Below are 24,591 nucleotides of genomic sequence, written 5' to 3'. Positions count from 1 at the left end.
AGAAGTTCCAATTTAGCTTGCAAGCACGAGAAACAATATCATATGCTTTCTTTATGATGGTTCAGAATGTCAAATTCCTCATCACCAAAGTCTATCCACCAGACACTTGATGCGCTTAAGAAAAGACCATCAGGCTTCTATTCTCTGATTACTGGTTGATATTCTAATTATGAAACTTTTATTGCCAGAACTTTGGTCATCGCGTTGTTGACTTAAAAATCTTAGCAAACCAGTCACAACAGTATTTCCTGCTCCATGGTCACCTCTCATGCAACGACTAAAGTTACAAATTTTGAATGTATTTCATAAAATATATAAGTTAAAAACAGGTTTAAAATCAGCAAAAGCTTGTCGATATAATATCTTCATCATATTTGTATATAGCACTAATGATTATGAGGCGCCATATTGGACAGCATCTATTAAAAATTAATTAGTTGCTTATCTTAAATTTTAAATGATGAAGTTCTGAAATATAATAAACTTTTGTGCATAAGCATAAGAAAATATCTACGTGTGCCAAAGTATTAAAATATGACGTTATTTTTAATATGAAACCAATAAAAAATACATATTAAAAAATGTGACAAATTTTGGTATGGTGAAAAAAATTGATATGGTATGATGCATTGCGCAGGTAATATCCTCCACGTAGAAGAGATTCCATATAATACTTTCCCCCATGATTTGTGGCGAAAAATCACTTGTGAAGCGATTATTAAAATATTACGTGTTGAAGATGATATACCAGATGATGAGAAAATGAGTTTTTGCAAGAATACATCTTGGAGTCGCCACACTATGTCAATTTTTGATATTCACCACAGGTGCATCACGCTCACCCAATTTTGGATTAAGTTGTATACGAATAAAGTTTGAGTAAAACTCTATCAATTTTCGCCAGTGCTTGTGGGTTATATGTAGTGTTACTGAAAGGTTTCCCTGATCAAGAAACATTTCATGCTGGGATGGATGGTGTGCTACTCAAAAAAACTGAATCAAAGTCTTTTAACTGTGTTTAGATATATACATATTTCGATAAAAGTAACATATATACTTACTACTTACATGACATTAAACATATTTTGTTTATATTTAATTGTTATGCAATTTATCTTGTTCGGTTAAATACTCCTAGGCTTTTAGAGTATGGAGGAAAAAAGCTAAAAAGATCATTTGAGTAACTCTTCTGAAAGTGTTCTTTTAATTTTTATTTTTTTCAGTTTTAACCGGTAGGCCTATTGCTATGCTTGACAAAAAATGTTTTTTGGGTGTGAGGAACTTTGCTGAATAAATTCTCACATAAGCGGGGTGGGACTTCAACATCTGCAAAAATGAATAGTATAAATAGTCGAGGTTGAAAAAAGCTAATTTCTACATCACATAGTTTGTATTTTGGTAATGTATTCTTTTTTAAACAAGTTTTGTGAATCTCAAAATTTCCAGGTACTTAGATAAATTATCGACTTCTCCCATGTTTTTAAAATAGTCTGCAAGTGCAGTATTTTGCTCTTCTGTGAATGGGGATTTTATCTCTAAAACTACTACTTCTCGACTCTCGACTTCTCCAGCTTCCAAATTCTCTGCCTCATAAAATTATTGTCTGCAGGATCAACAACTTCGAATGGTGATACACTATTTCGGGTACAATTAATCATACCACTGATCCACAATTGTAAAGGCCTTGAACCATTTTCTGTACTAAGAGAATGGTGATTCCACTGAGAAATGAATTTCGAAAGAGATTGATCTATCTGCGCCATATAAGCTGTGTGTAATACGAATAAATTCACTTCGTTTGTGTGATCTAACACTCCTATTCTTTCCATATCTTTAAAAAGATTTACGGAAGTACGCGGTGTCCCTCTAGTAACTTCGCGGTGCAAGCGTTAAACTTTTTAGTTGTGCACAGAACTATGTTATTATACTTCCTCGGTTTAATCCTCGATATTTTATCATGAACTCAGCAAACTTTATGTTTTCTAACCCATGGTCGCTTCTAACTCTTAATGTCAGTCCATATGACCGAGTTGCAACTTGGAATTGATCCAGAACGGTGGTCGATTTGTTGTTATCAGCGCAGTACAAACAGGGTATTGTGATTGCGGTCTATATGCCAGAACGCATTTGGACATGCAACGTTATACTTTCTTCCAACAATAGTTTTTAAAGAACATAGAGCAGTCTCTATGGGGTCCGAGTGGCGCAGCATGGCCCTTACACTCCAGCTAGGCACCTTGATACCTCTGCACTTTAATGCTCCAACCCTGAAACTCTATTAGCCTTCTTTTCAATGTTTTATTAGAAACTCCAAGCAACTTTGCAATTTTTTTCCACGTAAAATGTAGGTATTTCAACATTTCAATTTATTCTTTTAAAGTGTCAAACATTGGCTGACCACGTAGTCCATTATAAATTCTATCACATTTGAAAGTTGTATTCTCGTACTTTAATTGCTCTTCTATCACGTTTTCAAAATATCTGAAAAGCACTTTCTAGTGATCACTTACATGCCACATGGCATGTTTAAATAAAGGAAACTCTAACTGAATGTTTCCAAAATTGATCTCATCTTGATCACTCGTAGAAAGTATGGAAAAAGATTCTGATGCTTTAGTCAACCTCTTTCTATCAGTTCCAAATTGTTAAGTGCTTGGTTACCCAAGTTGTCAATAATTTCATTCGATACTGTCAATTATGGCGATATTATTATTATTATTATTATTATTATTATTATTATTATTATTATTATTATTATTATTATTATTATTATTATTATTATTATTGTTATTGTTATTATTATTATTATTATTATTATTATTATTATTATTATTATTATTATTATTGTTATTATTATTATTATTATTATTATTATTATTATTATTATTATTATTATTATTATTATTATTATTATTATTATTATTATTATTATTATTATTATTATTATTATTATTATTATTATTATTATTATTATTATTATTATTATTATTATTATTATTATTATTATTATTATTATTATTATTATTATTATTATTATTATTATTATTATTATTATTATTATTATTATTATTATTATTATTATTATTATTATTATTATTATTATTATTATTATTATTATTATTATTATTATTATTATTATTATTATTATTATTATTATTATTATTATTATTATTATTATTATTATTATTATTATTATTATTATTATATCGAAAGGCTTTTGTTGATTTTTAAGCTTGTTTTTAACTTTTATAATTTATGAAATATATTTATGGATTTGCAAAATTATTTTTAACAAATTTTGAATGATATCCAAGTAGTAACAGCTCATCAGCCTAGTTGTTTGTACTTGCAACGCCAGTCACAATATTTTTCTCCTGTATCCGTCTATGACGCCATGCGCAGAGGAACCATATGGCTTGAGCTTATCGTAGTCATCAATAAGCCATAGATGCTTTGACCTTACTGGAATGTAAAGCAGTCTTTTCAACTGTCTTACTCTCGGATTTTGACGCCTTAAGGATCTATGATAGCTCTCTAGAAATCGAAGAATTTATTTTTAGGACAAAACAAATTGTAAATAGCTAGTCTTTTGTTGCGACAGGAATACAACAATCTCTTACGAACTGTTTGCATCGTTCCGTTCAATCAAAGAAGGGTTTTTTTATTTACATGACCAGCATGGGCATATCCATCGCCACCGTGCACCCATAATAAGTGTGTAGATTTGTTTACGGTCAAGTTATAATTTTGATGTAGCAATTAGTCGCAAATATCACATCTAGTTAAGATATCCGCTACTTATTTGACGTTAATGTCACATATGTGCCAGCGTACATATGGGCCATTGACATATGGGCCAGCGTACATATGGGCCGCCGTGCATATAGACCACTGTACATATGGACCAGCGTATATATGGCCCAACGTACATATAAGCCACCGTACATATGGGCCATCATTTATGTGCAATTTTTAATTCGTTACATATTTTAGAAATTAAATACACCTTTCCTGAATTAGTTTTTTTTTTGATCTACCGCTGCTATTTCACAATTTTGTCAAACAAAATAAATGTGATTTTTGAAATCCTTACCTAGAACTTCATAAACTGTAAAATTTTTAGATTCATACAGCAAACATACAACAACCTGCTAAAAAAAATTTGTACTAAATGACCTCTGCTTAAAACAGACGCTTATTAGTACAAATCGGAAATTAAGAAGATTTTGACCGTAACATTAATGCAACCAAAACAGCATTTTTACATGTCGGATTAAGTTAAAAAAAAATTACAAGCACACATTAATTCATTGATTATGATCTGAATATGATCTTAAAAAAGCAGCTACAAAACGGCTGTTGGTTCTCGACTTTAGTTACTATCACAAAAGTCGAGTTAATGGCGATAGAAAAGTTTATGATTACTGAAGATAAAAACAACGAATTAAATCATCTCTAATATCCTTTTGACATCCAAATATAACTAAAAATGACAGAAACGTTCCCTACTTATATTGGATATCCATGATTTATTCGATATAAGTACCTACATTGATTTTAACTTAAGTTTTCCAATAAAATAAGCATCAAATCATTTGAACAAGTCAGCTAGCTATATCCTTCGAAATTTTGCATAAACACATATAAGTTTATTGTGCAAAGCCATTCTAAGCAACAATTATTTTTAAGGTATTAATTCAACCTCGTCTCCAGGGTCTTGTGGCCCCTGAGCCGTTAGTAGGGAGTGGCTAACAATGACCCTGGAACAGGCTGATCACGATATACAAAAAATGTCCAGATATACTGGGCATTTTTTAGATAATTTTAAAGATAATGAGATGCAAATTTGACGCTCGCCTTAATAATGCAAATTTGACGCTCACCTTAATAGCAAGTTTAGAGATGGCGGGCGAAAAAAGACACAACATCAAAGAAACTTGTTTGTCGATGAAAGCAAAATTCTGAGAATATTAATGACTTTACTCTATTGATCTGGCTTGGTTTGATTGTTTAATATGGCAAAAGGCCTTTAATTTAGAAAATGTTTTGAAAGCTTGTTTCCTTTAAAATTTATGAGCTGTAGCTAGTTATCTGCAGTGTGTACTACATAGCAAGGTACCTAGTTAAGGTAACCTATCGAGGAAGCTTTAATTAACCACATATTTATAAACAGCATATTCAAAAGCTATTAGTTTTCAGGTGGATGATTTTGTTGAGAACACGTGAAAAGATGTACAGGAAAAGCTGGGTACTCTAGTTGCACAGATTTTATTCAATATGCACAAATTTTTTTCCTCTTTTTACAATTAAAACTAAGAACAGTTTGTGCTAAATTTATGTATTATTTTCAGATCTGGATTAACATGTTTGACATTTGCTGACCATTTTCAACAAAAATAACTAAAATATTTGAATTCAGCATCAAAACATTAATGCTTTATGATGAAATGACTACACAAATCAACTGCAGTAAAAATGGTTCGCTATAGTTAAATATTACAGCCAAGCTTTTATAACATTTAAGATATAATAAAGCCTATTCTAATGATCATATATTATTCAAAATTTCCTATCAAAGTGCAGCGTATTAATTCCAAAAATACTATTTCACTAAGCCACGATATGTGACAATATACCAGTGAAGCATAATCAATGGCTGACCTAAAATATAATAACAGGACGTTTTGATGTTAAATTTTCTCACTGTGGTACATTGGATTTAGAAGAATTAATTTATTTAAAAAACCTTACGTGTTTAACCATTTTTGTTGTAGGGTTTAAAATTAGCAACAGGTCCCAATTAGTGGTTTTTAGGCAAGTAAAAATTTTTAAAAACTAATAATATATTTCTTTCCAAACTGTGTTAGAGCATCACCAGATCTTTATGTCCAGCCATGGATTGTCCAACGTTGTAAAGAAATATATCTTAAAAGAAATATATTATCGGTTTTTTAAAATTGATACTTGCCTAGGAACCAACGTTAAGTTAAAACGAATTTTACTTGTGTGTTTAACATATCTCACAGCTTATCTGCTACGCATTTCAATGATATAAGAATAGTCAAAACTGCGAAAAAACAAAAACTGCAATTTTTATATCATGGAGGAAGAACACTATACATATTTTCTTGAAATGTGTATCTTCCTAAACTTGCAATCATAGCGTGAAAGTCTCGCAACATGCTTGTACAAACATATAATATCGAAATGATTTGCAACGAGTATTATAATTACAGTTGTCTCCTAGCTTCAGTTAATACCAACCTTGATCTCAGGACCTGTTGGTCTCTTTTTAAATATTGGACGACAAGCGCAGCACCGACGAGAGACAAAAAGTCCTGGGAACGAGGTTGAGCTATCAAAAATTTTAATTTAAGACCAATGTTGATTTGGGTTGCTAGCCGTGTTTAAATGTAATTTAAGTTCTACTTCGCTATTCCAACAAGCCCGATAACGTCTTATTTAAGGAATATACAAAACAAATTTATGTCAATAAGTGCGTGGAATTTTCTTCGGTATTACTTTTTATGATCACTGGGGATAGGATTAGTATTGTAGGTTTATCATTTCTTAGACATGATGACGTGTCGGGAGATCCTTCCCCTATCATCGGGCAAAGTACCTTATCGGTAAAAAGTGACTGAATTTTGGCTAGATGAATAATATTTTTGCCGACTAAAATTTTTGCTGACTTTTTTATTACCGACCAAACTTTTTTGACGACTTTGTTTTTCTGACCTAACTTTTTGCCAATTTTTTATTTTTTTCGACTAAATTTTTTACGGACGAAAATTTTTTGTCGACCACCTTTTTTGCCCTTTTTTTTCTCCTTGTTGCTCATTTCTATCAGTTGTATGCAATTATTCTTGAAATTGACTAAACCTCAACTTTTTTATATATCTATAAACATTTTTGTTGTTGTTTTGTTTTTTAAAAAACTTTCTAAATTTCTTGATCATTTTTGTCTGGAAATTGGTCGGCAAAAAATAACTAAATGCAAAAATTTAGTCGGCCAAAACTGACTAAATTCAAAAATTTAGTCGGCAAAAACTGAGTAAATTTTGCCGAGTGACTAATATTTTTGCCGACTTTTTACTTTTGCCGACTAATCTTTTTGCCGACTTTTTTTACCGATAAGGTATAATGAGAATTGCATTAATATAATTGCAGAGAGTTGAAATTCATAAAAATAAACCAATCAGAAATAGGCTGTTAATTACTGATAATAACGGTAATTAACATTTTTCGAAACTTGGTGGAAATAACCACTTCTTCCGTAAGGCTAGCAACAAAATCTCTTCATGTTGATACGAGATGCTGCTCGTGTTTTTGTCGCGGTTTGCACTGTTCGTTGATTCCCTTATCTTCCTTGCCTCGTTCCAATTAAGCTTATGGCTTCTGCTGCAACTGTGGTCCTGCAATTTTGTTTTCTTTCGCATCTCTGTGCTTTTGTACACATGTATGTTCTTTAATTCGTTGATTGTGGAAGTTACATTAACAAAATCTTGGTATCTGTTTTAACAACTTCTACACAAACAGATGGAGTTACCATTGTTACCTATAATATACATGCAAGCAAATGAGACAACAACATTGCTCACATCAGACACTAGATTCGTTGACGACGTATTGGCCATATCAATAAATCCCACGTAGAAGAGTAAGTCGCCACCTGCAAAGCAAATTCACTGTCCAACTTAAAAAAAATGAGACTATCCATTTCCTTAACACGATGATCAAACGCAAGAGCATTCCACTTTGAACTAGCCTTGTGCCGACACGAAATAAGTGACGAAAAGGATAAGTAACAAGAGGCTCAACATCTAAAGTGTGCATTAATCGCAAATCCATATAATCGCGCTAGTAGAAAATAAACTAAAGAGAAGATCCAAGCAAGAAAATAGTGAAACATCAAATGCCGTCACTGCATCAGCATATAAACTTTGTACCAAGTAAAAGCGAGATCTTTTTTTTACCTGTTGTAAACCTGCCTAGTTAAAACCCATAGTCACCCAGTAACCCAGAGTCCTCAAGTAATTTTATTTTGTCTAATAAGTTTGCGTGAAAGTTTCAAAATTATTTCTGAGCAAAGTATAGAAATAGCCTTACGTAACTACTTGTGGTGATTAACTTTAAAATTAGTTGTCTTTTCTCAACATATTTTGACCAAGATTGAATATTCATATTGTCCAATTCTAGGCATAAGAACCTTTGGAAAAGAAATAAAAAATAAAAGCGACTTTTTCAGACTAGCCAAATCAATCAAAGTTGTACCTTAGTAAAACACCTCAACCAACAATGTTGGTTAGGGTAATCTTGGAGGAAGTTTTCTCCAAGGGATTAAAAGAAGAAATTAAATTAAAAAAGCTTAAAAGAACAACATAAATTTGATTTTAGCACGCTAGCTTGCTGGCTAGGATGTTTTTTGTATATCCAAAATTTCAAAATTGATTTGTTTCAGATTTATATATGACTAAAAATGTAATGAAACATTCATCTTACATGTAAACACAAAAAATAAAATATGCCTATGCCGTTGCTTCTCTTATCATAATATTCTTCTGATAAATCATAAACAGATTTTAAACAACAAGGAAACAGAAATATTTCTATCTTCATGTGCATGGTTCACCCTAAACGTTGACTATAAGAAATTGACTTGGATTTATAATAATACACAAAAATGCAAAAAATTGTTGTGACTTATAAGAATGGTGTAACAAATACGTTTTATCCATTAAACGTACCAGAAAATGACAATGTTTATATGATAACATTTCATCAGGTGTGGTCAAAAGATAACTTTAACTTGCTCAAGTCCCAAACAAAAAAAACGTGGTGACATTATTAGGAGCATGTCAAGAAGTGATATCAAAATTAAAAGCTAAAGCAACAACAGGCGTTGTCATGTTTAAGCTTCGAGAACAGCATTGAGCAAGCTTTTAGAAATTATAATTTTGCAAGAATTAAATAATTTGGCCAAACATGCTCAAAAAAAGAAAGAAGAAAATGACAAAAAAATACATCTGAGTGTGCGCATCCTGCGTTTTACTTTATATTTTTAAGGCTTCCTCATACCAATCATTTGATTTTCTAAGAAATCCAGTAACCAGTTTCATATGACAGCTGGTACAAAACAACTTGAATAGAAAGGAAAAAGCTCTTTCCTATTTGTATATGATTTGACATAGAATGCTTATTGTGTGGGCAAGGAAAGGAACATTTATACACCAGATTGTAAACATTTCAAAAGCAACTAAACTAAGCTATGTATTTCTTTAGTAGTAAGTAGGTCGTAAGGATTTCTTTCCTCCCACGCTCGTAATGATCACGACGCTTGAGCAGTCGTATATGACTATTGGTGTCGGTGTAGGCAGTGAATTTTAGCGCAGGCACTTTGGAAAAGATGGAAATTGCAGCGTCTATTCAAGATGTCAAAAGTCTACTGGAAGCAAGGTGTAGAAATAAATTATAGAATTACAAACCACCTGAGGATGAAAGTCGAAACGTAACGGAATCAAAGAAACATTCATGACTTTGGCAATTTGATTTCATAATTTATTTATATGAAATAAATTCTATGAAACAACAACCTTCTTTTATTCATGCTATTTGATATACTGTCGAATTGCTTTTTCACCACTGCACACAAAGAATATTCTGAAAGGTTATGGTATATCTTTTGTCATCAGAGAACTCGATTCAAAACTTAAGGTTAAACAAACGAATATGTATTATGAGAAGTCAAGAATCCAAAAACAAATAAATTCTAAACTGTGTAAAAATTGAACAGCAATTAAAAGATACTTTGATTGCTAACAGATTTCTATGGGAATTTGTTTTAGAATTTCTTTTTAATATATCTTACGCTCCGTTCTAGCATCGTTTTTTTTGCCTTGATTCTACCTTGCGTACTTCCCGGCAAAAATCAGTAAGGACATTTAGCAATCTTTTAAAGTAAGAGTGTGCTATTGGAAAGACAACAATAATAAGGATACATTGAGATACTGCCACTCATTTCGTCGCTGTTTCGATATACTGGACAGTCGAGTTCATTGAATGAACCAAAGAAGGCAAATTCCTCTGGTTCGTCATATTTGGCTGTTCTTTTAAAAGTTTTTCCCCGTGGTGTTGTGGCGGTTGTACTGAAGTCGTAACACCGACCTACTTTGTTTACAAGTATGACAGTTTTGGTTTTCACTCATACACATGAAGCAAATGTCTATAGTTCTTAACTACAAAGAATTGATGCGATTTATGCGACACAAGTTCGAACAAAAATTGCGCCAAAATATTATCTTCAAATTATATTTTTGAGATTTTTATTTGTCCAGTTTTACAAAACTGATTTTCTAATTATTCTTTCTCCAAAATTTGCAGTAATTAAACATAGGCCATATCTGTTGGTTCCCTATATATATACTAAAAAAGGCCAGATTGTTTAGTTATCAGTAGGTGCTGGCAAATATATTTTAAGGCGAAGACAGATCCGCTTCCCACGGCATCAGTTGCATGTTCGGAAGATGAGAATATAACGAGAGGCAAATCTCAGTAGACTAGCTTTATTTTCATTCATTATAAAATCATTCATTAACAGAAATCATTTATTAAAAAAAACCATTCATTGAGAAAAATATTACACCATTAGTAAAGAGATTTAGTAAGTGTAATGGAATTTATTCTTTTGTTAGAACGAAAGGTCGAATATACACATATTTCAAATATTTGTTATCTTCTGATGGTTTTATTAATTTATCTATTTTTTATATATTGTATTTTATCTTGAAACTAATTTCGCGGGTACTTGATTTCGCGGGTAAACATTTCGCGAGCTTTATATTTTCGAAGTGATAGTTTGTAAAAAAAATCATTAAAAACTTAGCTGACTAGCAACCTAGCAAGCATTCATAAGCTGCAAAATTGTAACCTGCAGGTGGAGAAACTTGTTGCTGGGAATTGATAAACAAGCAAAGGACTAATACGCTTTGGTTGTTTTTTCTTCTTATGGTGTTTAGCATTTTACATAACTAGCTAGCTACAAAATTTTGTATTCAGGTGATTTCTAAATTTATACTTTGGATTCACATTTTAATTAACACTTTTTTTTAGGAAAAAAGATAAGTCCAAAAGCTGGCTAAGCTTTGACATCGATTTTTTTGCAATTTTTTAACCACCGCCTCTCCCATTGTGCTTAGCTTATAAAGAAAGTAATTTTCATTAAAATCGCCATTTTATTTTATTTTTTCTAACATCAACGCCCCATTTCTCGCCGTCATCTCACATATACAGAAGGCAAAAAACCCTGGGGACGAGGATGATCAACGCCCTTAACAACAAGATATATGTAATCTATTTATCGTTTTTTTTTTCTCGCTAATTTTGTTTCACTTGCTTGGATGATCAATAATGACTACAAGGTTTAACGACAGTTTCGTTCGTGAAATCTATTTTTAAAACAAGGGTAGCTTGTGCAACTAGAATGAGAGAGGTAGGGTGGGGTCTGGGTGAAATGGCTTCTCTTAATATTTTTTCACTGGGCCATAAATACCACGTTTTGCAATGACCAAAAGACCTTATATAGAATTTAGCCCAAAATAACATGAAATTCACCATCTTTTCCTAACCATATCAAAATTGTAACCATACCCGACTTGTTGCAACAGGTCCTGGATTTTCTGCCTGATGAATTGCGATGCTGCAGACAGATCAGATACATGTTATTTCAGCATGACAATATATGACGTTACTAGGTGTAGAGTCAGTCAAGTTTTTTTAATAGATGTGGTTGTCCACAACGCTGTTGGTATGTCAAGTACACTTATATATGAAGTAAGGACACTACAACAAATAACAATAGTGTTTTTATACTTTAACTTTTGAGCAAAAATCATCCTGATATATTTTTAGCTTTTTCTTAGCACAGTTAACATTGAAGTATCCGAAAATGTAAGCTGGTGTAAAAATCACGCCTAAAGTCTAACTTAACTGACAGACAGAAAACTGGAAGTTGTTGTTTCAAATGGAATCTGAGAAAATACATTTTACATAAATGTATTTTACGTTTTTTTCTATATTCCATTTAGGATGATGCAAGGAAAATTTCAAGATGAGCAAACACTTTTGTCTAATTTTATCTTGAACATTCTTATAAAATATATTCTTATAAAGAAAAAGCGTGTATTTTTTATTTAAGATATATCATTTCTTCATTTCATAAGATAAACATTTTTGAACTACTACAAGATTATTTACAAGCATGTATATAAATATAAACATTCTAATGTGTACAAATGAGGCTGCTAATGCGTACAAATGAGGCTGCTACCACGTGATCTTTCGGTATTACTAAAGGGAGGCATACCGGCATAGACGTCGTTAGTTCTGTTGTTCTCAGAATAGGATAACCCTGTGACGTATTTTTCTTTTCCGTATGTCGTATCAAAATATAAATGTCTCGTTTTTTGTCCATAGTTGCCATCGTCTAAGTTTAGACTCGACTCCTTGCTTTTTCCAATCACAGGATGAATATTAAAATCATACATATCTGATCCAAGTTTTGTGCTTGAGTCCATTTCATTATATATGGAGCTATCTCGCGCATAGCAGTCACTATTGACTGGATCTATAAACTCACTAAAATCTTCTGAGCTGCGATACATGTCTTCGTTATTATAATCAACAGTAGGTTGTGAAAATAAATCGCTCTGTGAGCATTCGAATGTCTTTCTGTGCTGCCGTACAAGCTTGTGATGACTGCATAGTTTGCAAGAACTTGTGCTCTTGCTTCCATAGCTATGACGTACGCTCTCGCGCGAGCATTTAGAAGGCAATCTTTTAAAAGGTAATGAATAGTTTAAGTGAGAAGAGCTTGTGTACACAGGTGAGGGTAACCTAGGCTCGTAATTTATGTCTGGTGTCACAAAGGACGCTTGTTTGTTTATGACGGAATTATTTTCCAGAAGTGTCGCTTGCTGTGACGGCACGTCGTACGACATGATGTAACGTGGTATTTCAGATTGGTGCGAGCTGTATGTGTCAGAGTTTCTTTTATCGACTTGTAAATCTTTCCTAGCAACGCCATATGCTGTACAGCATGGACAGTCGCATGTTACCGTCGAGTTGACTTGGTTACGTTTCGAGTAGGTATCGCTTTCTGTGTAAACTGCAATTGTGTTATGAACAGCAGTCTGCTCAACACAACTTTCACGACTACTCATTTCATTATCAAATTTCGCCAAATTATTTTCCGTTAAAACCATCGACTGCTTTTCCGAAAAATTCGTTTCTTGTTGCAACGAACCGCCGGCGTTTTTCTTAGCAATGTAACGACGTCGTAAGTATCTATGGCAACATAAGAACGCTATGAGTGATAAAGGAATAAGGGCGGAAATAGCTATTGGTGTTAGAATAGTGTATACATTTTCGCTTGAAGTATCCCCTTCGTCTGTTTCCCTGGATTCGATAGAGGTGGAAGAATTCTGCATAATTCTATGAAAATAAGCAGCATTACGAACTTTCCATATCAACGAAAAACCTCGATAAACTCTACGTGGTTGTATTAAATGACCAATAGACACATTTATAGTAATGTGAGATAAATCCGAATAAACTTTCTTAAATCCGTTTTTCCCACATTTTCGTTTGTGAAGTTTCCGGCTGCTTCGTATTCTATTTTGAAAGTTTTTCGTATCGCTTTCCTTAACATTTGAATGCATACCGCCCACAAGACTGACAAAATCGACACATTTCCTTCCTTCTTTCTCTGGTAGATCAAATTCTTCAAAGTCCATTTCAATTTTGTAACCCTTTAAAGTGTAGATATGATAAACACACGAGAAATTATTCGGGTACGTGCGAGGGTAACCGAGGCTAGTTATGACGCCAGACGAATCGCGCCCTGCCGCAGGTGCCCATATAAGTCTGCGTCGAACGTTACACCCTTCTTCGTCTGAACCATCATCACAATCAGAGACACAGTCGCAACGTTTCTGTGCAGAAATGCATTGTTTTGATTTTTTGCATTGAAACATTCCGGTACACTTATTAAAATTTTTGTTTAGAACGCATTTACCAAGCTGTTCCAACGGTGGAAACCATTTCCCATTCGATCCGCAAGTCATATATAAAGCTGAATGCACCGTTGAGGAGTATCCACTTTTGCAATGAAAATACACTTTGTCATGTTCTAAGTACCTGTTTACACTGTATCCACTGCTTTTCCCGCCATTTTTGTATTTTCGAACGGCAACCAAATGTGCAATTAGGGCGTTTTGTGGTGCTTGTATTGGCGGACATGTAATTATGGAGCCATGTTTTTTCTTCGTTTTGCTGATGACGTTTTTATAACGGATTGCAATTAACAGGAATAAAAGATAATAAGTAAAAGGTTTCATAATGTCCTAATTATTCGTTTAATGAGCTTTTAAAAATAACTAGCCGATGCGTCATCTAACCATTCGAAAAGATGTTTACATGAAAACGTTGCTTTAAATAAAGTATTGTTGATTCTTTTGTCTCTGTTACAAAACTTTTTAGCCAGAGTCAAGTTTTAAAAAGTTGAAGTTCTCACAGCAGCATAATAATAATATCCCGAATTCTTTTTGTTTTGTTTTTCTTCTTCCACAAAAAAGTACAAGCCTTGAGAATGTTCTTTGTTATTAGTTAACAAGAATCTTTTGAACTCTAAAATACAAAAAGAAATCTAAAAATAATTAAAGGGTAACTATGATATTCCCAGGGACGTAACACCATCTATTCCCGCCTTTTTACGCCAGAACAATAAAAAAGCGTGTGTTCGTTGAGATAACAAAACAAAAGAAAACAAAATATATTAACACATTCGTAGTAACATTACACTGCGAAATTAGATGACGCAAAATTATTTTTTTGTACAAGGACAATTTTTTGATACTACTAGCCTCGATTTTAATTGAAGTCAAAGTTTTTTACTTTTCTCTTTTCCCACTATTATCAGCATAAAAATATTTTTATAATTTGAGATAATTCCATAATTTATAGTGACGCAAGAAATTTTGAGTTTTATAACCCCCGAAATAATCAGTCTTAACCTTCCTCGTTCCTATAAAAAATTTCAAGCAAAAAATTCCTCCTCATAGCTATTTGTGTATTTCTATTTTCCAGGTGAACTTTCATTTGCTCAAATTCAATTTTGCGTGTATATCCAAATTTAAAAACAACAACGATAAGTATAATAAGAAAAACAATAACAACAACTATACAATCCTAAATTTTTATATGTTTAAAAATATTTCTATTAAAACTTTGTAACCAAAATAAATTTCTATTTTTAATTGTAAAATTGCAACTTCAGTTTACATACAGATATTCAATGCTCAATATAAATTACAAAAATAAAAACTACATTCTACGAATATTCATTACTCCTTTTTTTTAAAAGTAATTTTACTTTTGACAAACTGAAAACAGTCGCAAATATCTTTTTTTATAATTATATCATGTTTTTTTGAGGGGCTATCTGATTGTCCCGCCCTCTACTTATCAAAACATTAAACCAATAGTATTCCCTGTTGTTCTACTGTAAAAATAAAAGACGGGGGGCGTTAAACATTAGATAAGATTCGCCCATTTATGATGCTTTCATCTGATTGTATTCGAATATTTTCTCCGCCTTCTTTTAGCTAATTAATTCATTTCTATTTGATGAGAAAAAAGAAAATTCTCAAGTGTTAATATGTGATGAACTTTGTGTGCTGTGTTCAATATAACAAAAAACAACAAGTACTTACAGAGTTAAATTTATTAACAGATGATTGTAAAATAAGGTCTGGTCTGGGAGACTTGATTTTAAAAAATATACCCTCCGTATCACTAATTATAGCCGTCCTCACTCATCATCACTATCGTTGTTGTTGTCGGCGCTAAAACTAACCCCTAGCTAGCTAATTGCACGTGATGCAGAAACCAAAGAAGGAGAGCAGTACTTCCGAGGTACCAAAGCCTTTCAGTATAAATTGGGCGGGAAATTTTGTTAAATTTTAATTACTTAAGAGAACAAAAGTCAAAACCACCTACGTATACTGCGCTTGAAGCATTATGACCTTGCTGGTTGATCAAGAGAATATTTGATATATAAAAATAGCCCAACACACAGACAACAAAGTTTGACGTGAAGTTACCACGCGACCCACACAATTGGCATGCAAATTTTATTCTTTGTTAATTTAAAATTGATAAATAAAAAATTTATATTTTTGTAATATAAAATTTTAGGGTTTTATTGTTGAGCAATTCAACTTTCTTTACGTTCAATGTTTTTTTAATTGCTGGGACTAACATCGGTAAATAAAACGGCACACGAGTGGAAGATGACGTCATAGATGAAACACGAACACCTGTGTACACAACACACGAAAATGTAACGCAACATTTTTTGTTAGATTTACGTATCAACAAAAAGAAAACAACATCTACAAAAGACAAATAAAAAACAAAAACTTTACAAGTTCTTGACCACCTGAGGATTCGTTCGCGCGTACACTCTTACAAACAAAAGTTGATTCATCACAACCTCGTTCCCAGGGCATCTTGTATCTTTCTGATTCATCGCAGTTCGGATGTCAAAAACGCAAACGAGGCTGGATTCATCAATACTAAATTTTTTTAAGCAACTTTACTACCGTGCTTAAGTAAATAAACTTTTTTAATATTTCCCCGTTCTTCTTAATACTTTCAATAAGCTATATTTTTTTCTAGCCAACATTTCCATTGAAACTTTTTAACTACACTTAACTTTCATTTTGTATAAAAAATTTACAATTTTGTTTAATTTTAGTATGCTTGCTAGAAGTTTTTTTTTTAGTTTCACAATTTTTGAGAAGATTAACTACAAACCCTAACACGCCCAACTCTTTTTCCCGAAATTCCGTTATTGGTAATAGGGATAATGTTAGTTCACCTTCCCGGGTTCACTGGGCGTTCAATGTGTTATAACAAAAATATAAACAATAAAAAATTACTAGAAGCAAAGCCAATGAAACAAACTCATTGAGAAATATCTAATATACATGTTGGACGCTAACAAATTGTTGGGCCGTCGCTAGGTTTCTTACATTTCTTAATTCTTAGAACAATTATATAAGAACAATGAGGCTTGGAATGGCTAAAAAATAAGAACAATTTTAGGCTGAGCATATGAAAAAATTAAGAACGCTTCAGGCTAAAGCTAAGTTTCTTGGTTCTTATAAAAAATGTTTAAAATAACACAAGAAACGTTCAGGTCATTGCGTAAAACCAGTCTGAAGAGAACCTGGACATTCTTTGAAAACACTTGAAATTTTCTTCGCTTGCTTGAAGAGCATTTGAATGTTTAGAAGAGGTTGTTATGAAAAACAACTCAAACATTGAATTATTCTGTTTGAACACGGTGCCAGAAATATTAAAACTTCTTCAACGTTTACTCACTCAAAGGTTTTCATCAGAAACTTTCAAGCACTTCTCAATATTGTCTTATGACCGCACCACTTCATCTTTCAGTCTGTTTTGTTCACACAAGTATGTCCAGCACACCTCAAATGACCACATATTATATAGCAAAGGTTGTCTGCTTTAAAAATAAAGCATAATGGCAGCTTACCATGTGTCAAGCATTTACGATTTTAACTGAGAATTTAGTTCCTTCTTCTACATCTTGAAAAAAAACACCGTTCGAACTACGTGTGAATATCTTTTAACGCATTTTAGCGTTTTAATTTCGCCTGCTAAGGTCAAAACGTCTATAGAAGGTTGGCTTTTGGGACCAAAGGTGATGCTTAATTGGTCAATTTCAGACTGAAGCCAGCACATTTGATATGTTTTGACAAAAAAAGTGCCAAAAAAACAATATGACTGGCCCGCCTAATTTACCATAAAAATATTTAAACTTCAAACATTTTCTTGACAAGACGCAGGAAAGAGGCGGAGTTATGGAATCTATTTGAATACATATGTCATTTCTTAGTCATTGTAGCGAATACATTCACTTATCTAGTTACTGTTAAATATATATTTAGTTAAGTTTTGTTATGTACATTCTTTCTGTAAGATTATTAACGACAATTAGATCCTTTTTTATAAGAACTAGGCATAAATGAAATATTCTTCTCTTTCTACAACCGCTTTAAATATTTTTTAAATCGCGTTCGTATTTGGTATCAAGCCTGGGTGAGTGATCTTAATGAACCCTTTACTACAAGGGTACAAAACCAATTAAAAAAATGTTTTAAAATTTCTCAACCTTAAATTGTTCTAAGTTCTTATTTTTTTAGTAACTTTCGACATTCTTTTAAAATTGATAAAAAAAACAGTCATAAGTCATCTTTATAAGAACCAGAAACTTCGGCTCCAGCCTGACATGTTCTAAATTTTTTTCACATCTTCAGCTTGCAACTGTTCTTAATTTATTTTTATATTTTAAGCAGATTTTTTGTTTACAGTACAAATTTCCAATGCAAAACCTAAACCATGGATGTACGAAACCTTTAAAAAAATATTTACTGTACTTTAAGTCGTGTTTTCAGGGGACGATAACAGCAAAATTTCAGCCTTGTCAATGTTCTTATTCTTTGTATTACTCCGTCCTTCTAAGCCTCATTATTCTGATGAAGAAGTGTAACATATTCGTATCACGCGAGTATCCCAGATTTTAAAAAAAGAACCTAATCCCCGAACTTCTAAAACTGATCCTAATAGCTACTTCATTCTAGCCACTGTGGATAATATTTATCAACGCACAGCGAGGAGACAGTTCAAAGCAAATTAAGAAATCCATTAATATCGGATTTACCGGTTAAATTACACACCTCACATGAAAACAAAGTAAATATGTTCCGAATAACAGTTTGCTTAGCTACCATCTTTCTTTCACTCTGACGCGAAAATTAAACGCGCGAAACGAATTCCTAACAATTAATCTCAGCGCTACTGCACCTACCTTCAAGTTTATAGAAGTTTTTTTCCATACATCTATTCTGAATGTTCCATAAAAATAATAATAGATATAAAATCCACAATAAAGTGTTTTTAAATAAAACATGTAACAAAATATAAATTTCAATAGTGAACAATTTGATACATTTTCCGTTTCCCTAACATAGCGTTTAACAATAATCTTGTTAAAAGTTTTCTTAACTCATACAACATCCTTTATGCTTTTACAATTCTCATTAAAACTTCGTAATTACCGCTTCATTATACCTCATTATAAAATCTATTGTTTGGAAAGTTAAAAAAACGTGATACAATCTTCACACAGACAGATTCAAGAAGGAGCTAGCCTCTATCTGTGTTTTTAAATTATTTATAAACATACAGTGAGAGCCTCTTATCAGAAACTTATTTAAAAGAACAACAGAGAGAAACTTAGATACAAAAACACATGTGGTTTTTTTGCTCTTATTTTTTGTTTTTATTTTCACGTCTTAATAGTTTAGTGGTCTGCTACTTGAAAGTTTTAGATTTTGTGAATTTGTTGTGATGTCAAGACCGAAGTCAGATTACAACTGCGGTTGTTGTTTTTTGCATAATTTTACTTATTTATTTTATATTTTCTTATTATTTAAATATATATAAAAAATATAAAAAAAAATTAAAAGGTTAACATATATATTTTTACAGTGGCATTGGAGATTATAAGAACAACTTTATACAAACATAAGTCTTGGGCATAACCAAACTTTAAAAACATGTTGTAAAAAAAGGATTGGGTTCCTGATAGTATAAATTCGTACCCGAGAGATGGTTGCAAAAATTCTAAAACAATTTTCTGTTACAATTTCCTTTATATAAGGTCCGGGAAATTTAACTTCAGCCTGGAATTAAATCAGAAATTGTAAATTTGCTAGTAGCTTGATAATGTTCTTATTTTTTAAACATGTTTAGCCTGGAATTGTTCTTATTTTGTTCTTATATTTAAAGCATTTTTTAATTCACTTTACAGTATAGACACATTACAAATTTTTGCAACGTAAGTTCACGAGTTTCGCAAAAACAAATTATAAACAAAATATATAGAGACCTTTTTTTTAACCTTAAATTTCAGTCTTATATTCTTACAAACATATTCTTATAAAAGAAAAAGCTTGTATCGATATAACAGAACTATATTTTATGATTTCTCTTTCATTGCATTTATATGTTTGTCATTTTATAATTTTTAATAAAAATAGAGAGTGGATAATTTCACATCACGCAAAGAATCAAGAACAAATTAAAACTCCAAATTGAAAAAAAAATACAGCTAAGTTAAATTAAAAAAGGATGTTTATGGATGATATATTTAGTTTGAAAACTTACCGTCTGGAATTTTCTCTGCCTGGAACATAAAAACAAAACAAAAAATAATCTTGTCGAAAGGTCAAAATGAAAACCACTAAAAGTTGTCTTTGATTTCCAACATTAAAGTTTTATAAGTAATAGTATACCCAATTATTATGTTATCAAACTTTTTTGTTCTTTCCTTTTTATTTATTTCCATTTTGTGGTTTTTTTGGGCGTTGCTAGAATCACAATTCTGAAGGTAGGCGGGGTATAATCAAATCACAAGAATTGATTCATGCAAGCAGATAAAATAAGTTCGTATGTTTTATATCTTTCTTTTTTGCTTACACAGGCAAAAATATTGGCGCTAAAAACTTTTTTTAATATCAGTTGATTCCTATTATCAAGCAATTCAGTTTCCCAATCTTTTTTTTTTTGTTGCTTTTTCATCTCTCACCTGGAAAGCTAATCATTCAAAACCTATTACCCAATTTCTACGCTGTTAATCTTCATAATAGGTTGCAACCTCGTCTCCAGGGCTTTACTTATCCCGTTCAAGATTGCTAAAAAAATGAGAGAAAAGAGCTTGGGGACGAATTTGGATAAGTTGTTAAAATCAAAGTTTATGTTGCTAGGGTTAAAATTACGATTAGGTTGTGTTTTTTGAAGATATATAATTTCTTTTTTAATTTTCTAATTTATCATTTAATCTTTTTTTATTATGCACAAAAGTTATTAATTCATGCATAAAAAGTGTCATTAAATTTCGCATAAATTATACTACTAATTTATGCGCGAATCTTTTATTTTTTCATATGATATGTGTATAATGTAAAAAAGAAACGCATGCTCTTTTACCACGCAAAATTTCACCGAAACCATTATGTCACGTGATAAAGAAATATTCTAATGTGTAAAGATACGGCATAAAAATCGTAATTTTTCCTTCAAATAAAAAAATATTATTTTTGTTAAATGAGCTTGATTAAATTTAAACTGATTGAAAGCAAATTTCAACTAATTATAACTAATTTTATATTTCTTAATTTCCCAGTTACTGCACGCTGTTGGTTAAACGTGCTATTTCATAATTTAGGGTTTCACAAGTAGCCTAACCTAAGGAGACAGACATGTCTTCTAGTTCTATAGATCATAACCGCAAGAGCCGCAATGCACACATATGTGCGTTAGTGGAGGTTCAGATAAAGTCTCCTCCTATGCCTGACTTCTTAATACATCTTTTGCGAGCCTCTTGCGATCAGATGAAAAGTGAAGTTTTTAGATCAAATAAAATTACCACACCCTGAAGCTGTTGATACACCCAGTTTTTAGAAAGCAAAGAGTCACTACTTACCACAAATTTCACAACTCCCCACTCTATCCATGAGCTAACTCCTCTCTGCTTGCTATCTGATTTTTTATTTTTTAAGGACATAAATATGAATTCATACTTCTTACACATTTCGTTCAATCAGATTTCATATTTTTAGTATTGGAAAACCCATATATACAAACAGTAGAGAATAACATTTCCAAAAATATTTGAATATTATACAAAGTAAAGCCATTACCGCTTCTTTATTCACTGGTATTTAACCTATTGTAACGTAGCCTGGTCTAGCACTATTCATTCTAAGCTTACAAATATTTAAAATAAACGGAAGCACGCATGTTGCATAATATTTGGCATAACAAATACACCACAGCCAAACCATTATTAAGAGAAATAAGGGCTTTCAGTATCTATAAACTGAACATACACCAGGTCCTTTTGCTTATGTATAAAATCAGGTATGGCATTGCACCAAAGTCCTTTAAAAATCATTTAATAGAACACAATATTCAATAAACAATTTACCATTTCAAAGGCCTTACTAGTGACCAGTAGATACTCATTATCTTATTTACAGTCTTAAATGGAGAAAAAAATCTATTTGCTTGTTGGCGCAATTTAAGAAAACCACGAACATTTCTTGTTATTTAATAATTTAGATTATTCACGATATTTTTAGTACTAAATTTTTGTAATTTTTCACAACTCTATAGAGGAATTGTAAATATTTTTTTTCTTAACATTAATGTAACCTGCTCTCTTTAACCCATCTCAACTATATATGGGGAATAAGATAAGACAAAATATGTCTTCAACTTGCTCCAGTCATTATTATTTAATTGTAGCTAAAAACAAACAAAATAAGCAAAAAAAATTTCTCATGAATAGGTACATTTATGCATTATTTGTAGCATCTGATAAAGGATCTAAAAATTCAACACTAATTGCTCGACCTATCTATGGGAATATATCCTGTCTTGTTTAAAAAAGCAACCTCAATTTAAAGTAGCTTCTTGGCATAATCTATTCTTAAAAGTCTCCCAAAGGCAATCCTTAGACATCGATGCAGGTACAGTTATTTGTCTTAACGAAAGCAAATTCGTACTTTGACCCTTTATATATACGACATTTAGGGGAATTTAAAAAAGATCTACATCTTAGGTTGGTATTATCAAGGACACTTTTAATACCTAAAATAGCACCCTCTTTACATGAAAAAGAGAATACGTAGATGATGGATTAAGTAACCGCATGGTCTAAGTGAATTTTAAACTTGGCAAGCCTTCAATCACGAATCTGTTTTAACTAATTCGTACATTTTTGTCACATAGTTGCAGATTATCGATATGACACATACAATGTCAACACAATAAACATGTAAATTTAAGTTATTTAAATATAATAAAGAATAAATAGCTTTACAATAATTTAATTGCACTTACATTATAAAAGCACTGATCCCAAGCTAATTTCAAAACTCTTCTTGCTAATAAAATAAACTGAAAAAAAAATCTATTTAATTTTCTTTTTTTTCTTGCCTACTGAAACAATTCAAAATAGGTTTGTCCATGCGTAAGAACGTTACCAAGCATGGACAAAACAATTTATGTACTACACCCTGTCTACAGCAAACCATCTTAGCCTGTTCTTCTGGTGTATTTTAAAAAACCGGGGGTGATTATTTAGTCGTTACCATCCCATCAAACAACAAACAGAAACATCGTTAAAATAAAAAACCTCCTTGAATTTTCACCATTTAAAAGTACTCTGACCATTACATTTTAAAAAATACGGGGGTTACAGCAACTTCCTAAAATAGATTTGATCTACATCTTTATAATTGTTAATGAGTCCTTAAGGAAGCGGCTAATGACTTAAAGTGATCATTTACGGTTGGTGTTTAATTTAAACGAGTTCTTACACATAGATTCATTAAGTTGCCTACAAAAACTTTTTTTCGCTGTTAATAATCACAGAAAAACAGTGGCGTCGTAGCGTCATGGAAATACATACCAAAATTTTCTCTAAAGTGGTTGTCAAACCATAGCAACTCGTACAGCTCTAATTAACAACTGTGAATAGAAGGCAAGCATGGAATTAGTTTGCACAATATAGTCAGGTCAAACCACTAATTAGTTCTATAAAAGTGATATATTTATGTATATAATTTTGTTTGCATTTCAAATTATACCCATAAAAACATTCTGGCAACCTCATTTTATTTCAGCATTTGCGAAGAACAGCCATTAAACAACATATACCAACGACTTCTATACATTGAGTTCAAGTTAACACAAAAAACGAATTTGTGTTGGCAATTATCCAGTGTTTCCTTCTCATTGTTTAATTTTGAACTAATTAACAGTTAATTACAGCTATGACATGACATGTCGGATCTTCTTCCCCCGCCCTGCACTTCCAGTCTTTTTCCTGTAACCATAAAAACTAAACATTCCCCTCCCTTTAAAGAATTAACGGTTTCATTTAAAACAAGACAAATACAACAATGCTTTTTTTTTGCAGATATTTTTCGTCATCAGGTGCTTGAAAGCTTGAAAGTGCAAAAATGTAAATCTCACATAACGTTTTTCTTTTTTCCAATATTAAGCTGCAATTTCTTAATTATCTCAGATGGAAAGGCTGCAGTAACATTGTATTAGCTTTTTTTAAAAAAGTTGAAGTCAGTATATATGTGACGCTATAAATCGTCTCATATTACACATAGTTTTAACGTAAAGGCCTCTTGTATGTTAAACCCTTAGCTAAATAATGAAGCTTTGTTTGGAAGGACAGAAACAAGATGTTTGTCCCTTTCAAGCGAACTAATTTATTAAATTGTACATCAAAATTTATTTAAGTAATTGGTAGTAGATATTCATACATTTATTATCACCTTCAACTTCCATATCTGCCTTATCATTTTTTATCTCCACTTCTTTTTCGTTGTTTCCCTATAATTGGACCTCGTTTTGGTTCTACATTAG

General features: G+C 31.8%; 1 protein-coding gene across 2 annotated transcripts; it reads right to left on the bottom strand.

Annotated features, from left to right (window-relative positions):
* Window positions 1–12,166: 12,166 nt before the first annotated feature.
* LOC130654826 (uncharacterized) lies at window positions 12,167–23,119 on the bottom strand. 2 transcript variants are annotated; one of them, XM_057457463.1, is made up of 2 exons: window positions 23,050–23,119; window positions 12,167–14,682 (listed from the first exon to the last, which is right to left on the bottom strand). In XM_057457463.1, exon 2 carries the CDS (start codon window positions 14,391–14,393, stop codon window positions 12,300–12,302), a length of 2,094 nt encoding a protein of 697 aa, XP_057313446.1. In that variant the 5' UTR covers window positions 14,394–14,682; window positions 23,050–23,119; the 3' UTR covers window positions 12,167–12,299. The 2 variants fall into 2 exon arrangements, with proteins under 2 accessions (XP_057313446.1, XP_057313447.1); XM_057457464.1 differs by lacking the exon at window positions 23,050–23,119 and adding an exon at window positions 21,629–22,326.
* Window positions 23,120–24,591: the final 1,472 nt, after the last annotated feature.

Source organism: Hydractinia symbiolongicarpus, chromosome 8 (genome assembly GCF_029227915.1).
Source record: "Hydractinia symbiolongicarpus strain clone_291-10 chromosome 8, HSymV2.1, whole genome shotgun sequence".
Taxonomy (NCBI): Eukaryota; Metazoa; Cnidaria; class Hydrozoa; order Anthoathecata; family Hydractiniidae; genus Hydractinia; species Hydractinia symbiolongicarpus.
The sequence above is the reverse complement of the archived record's forward strand: the minus strand, read 5'-3'. Positions and strand labels throughout refer to the sequence as shown.

What these genes read in the sequence shown, in the direction of transcription:
- LOC130654826 (XM_057457463.1), bottom strand. Translation starts at nt 14,393, where the DNA reads ATGAAACCTTTTACTTATTATCTTTTATTCCTGTTAATTGCAATCCGT.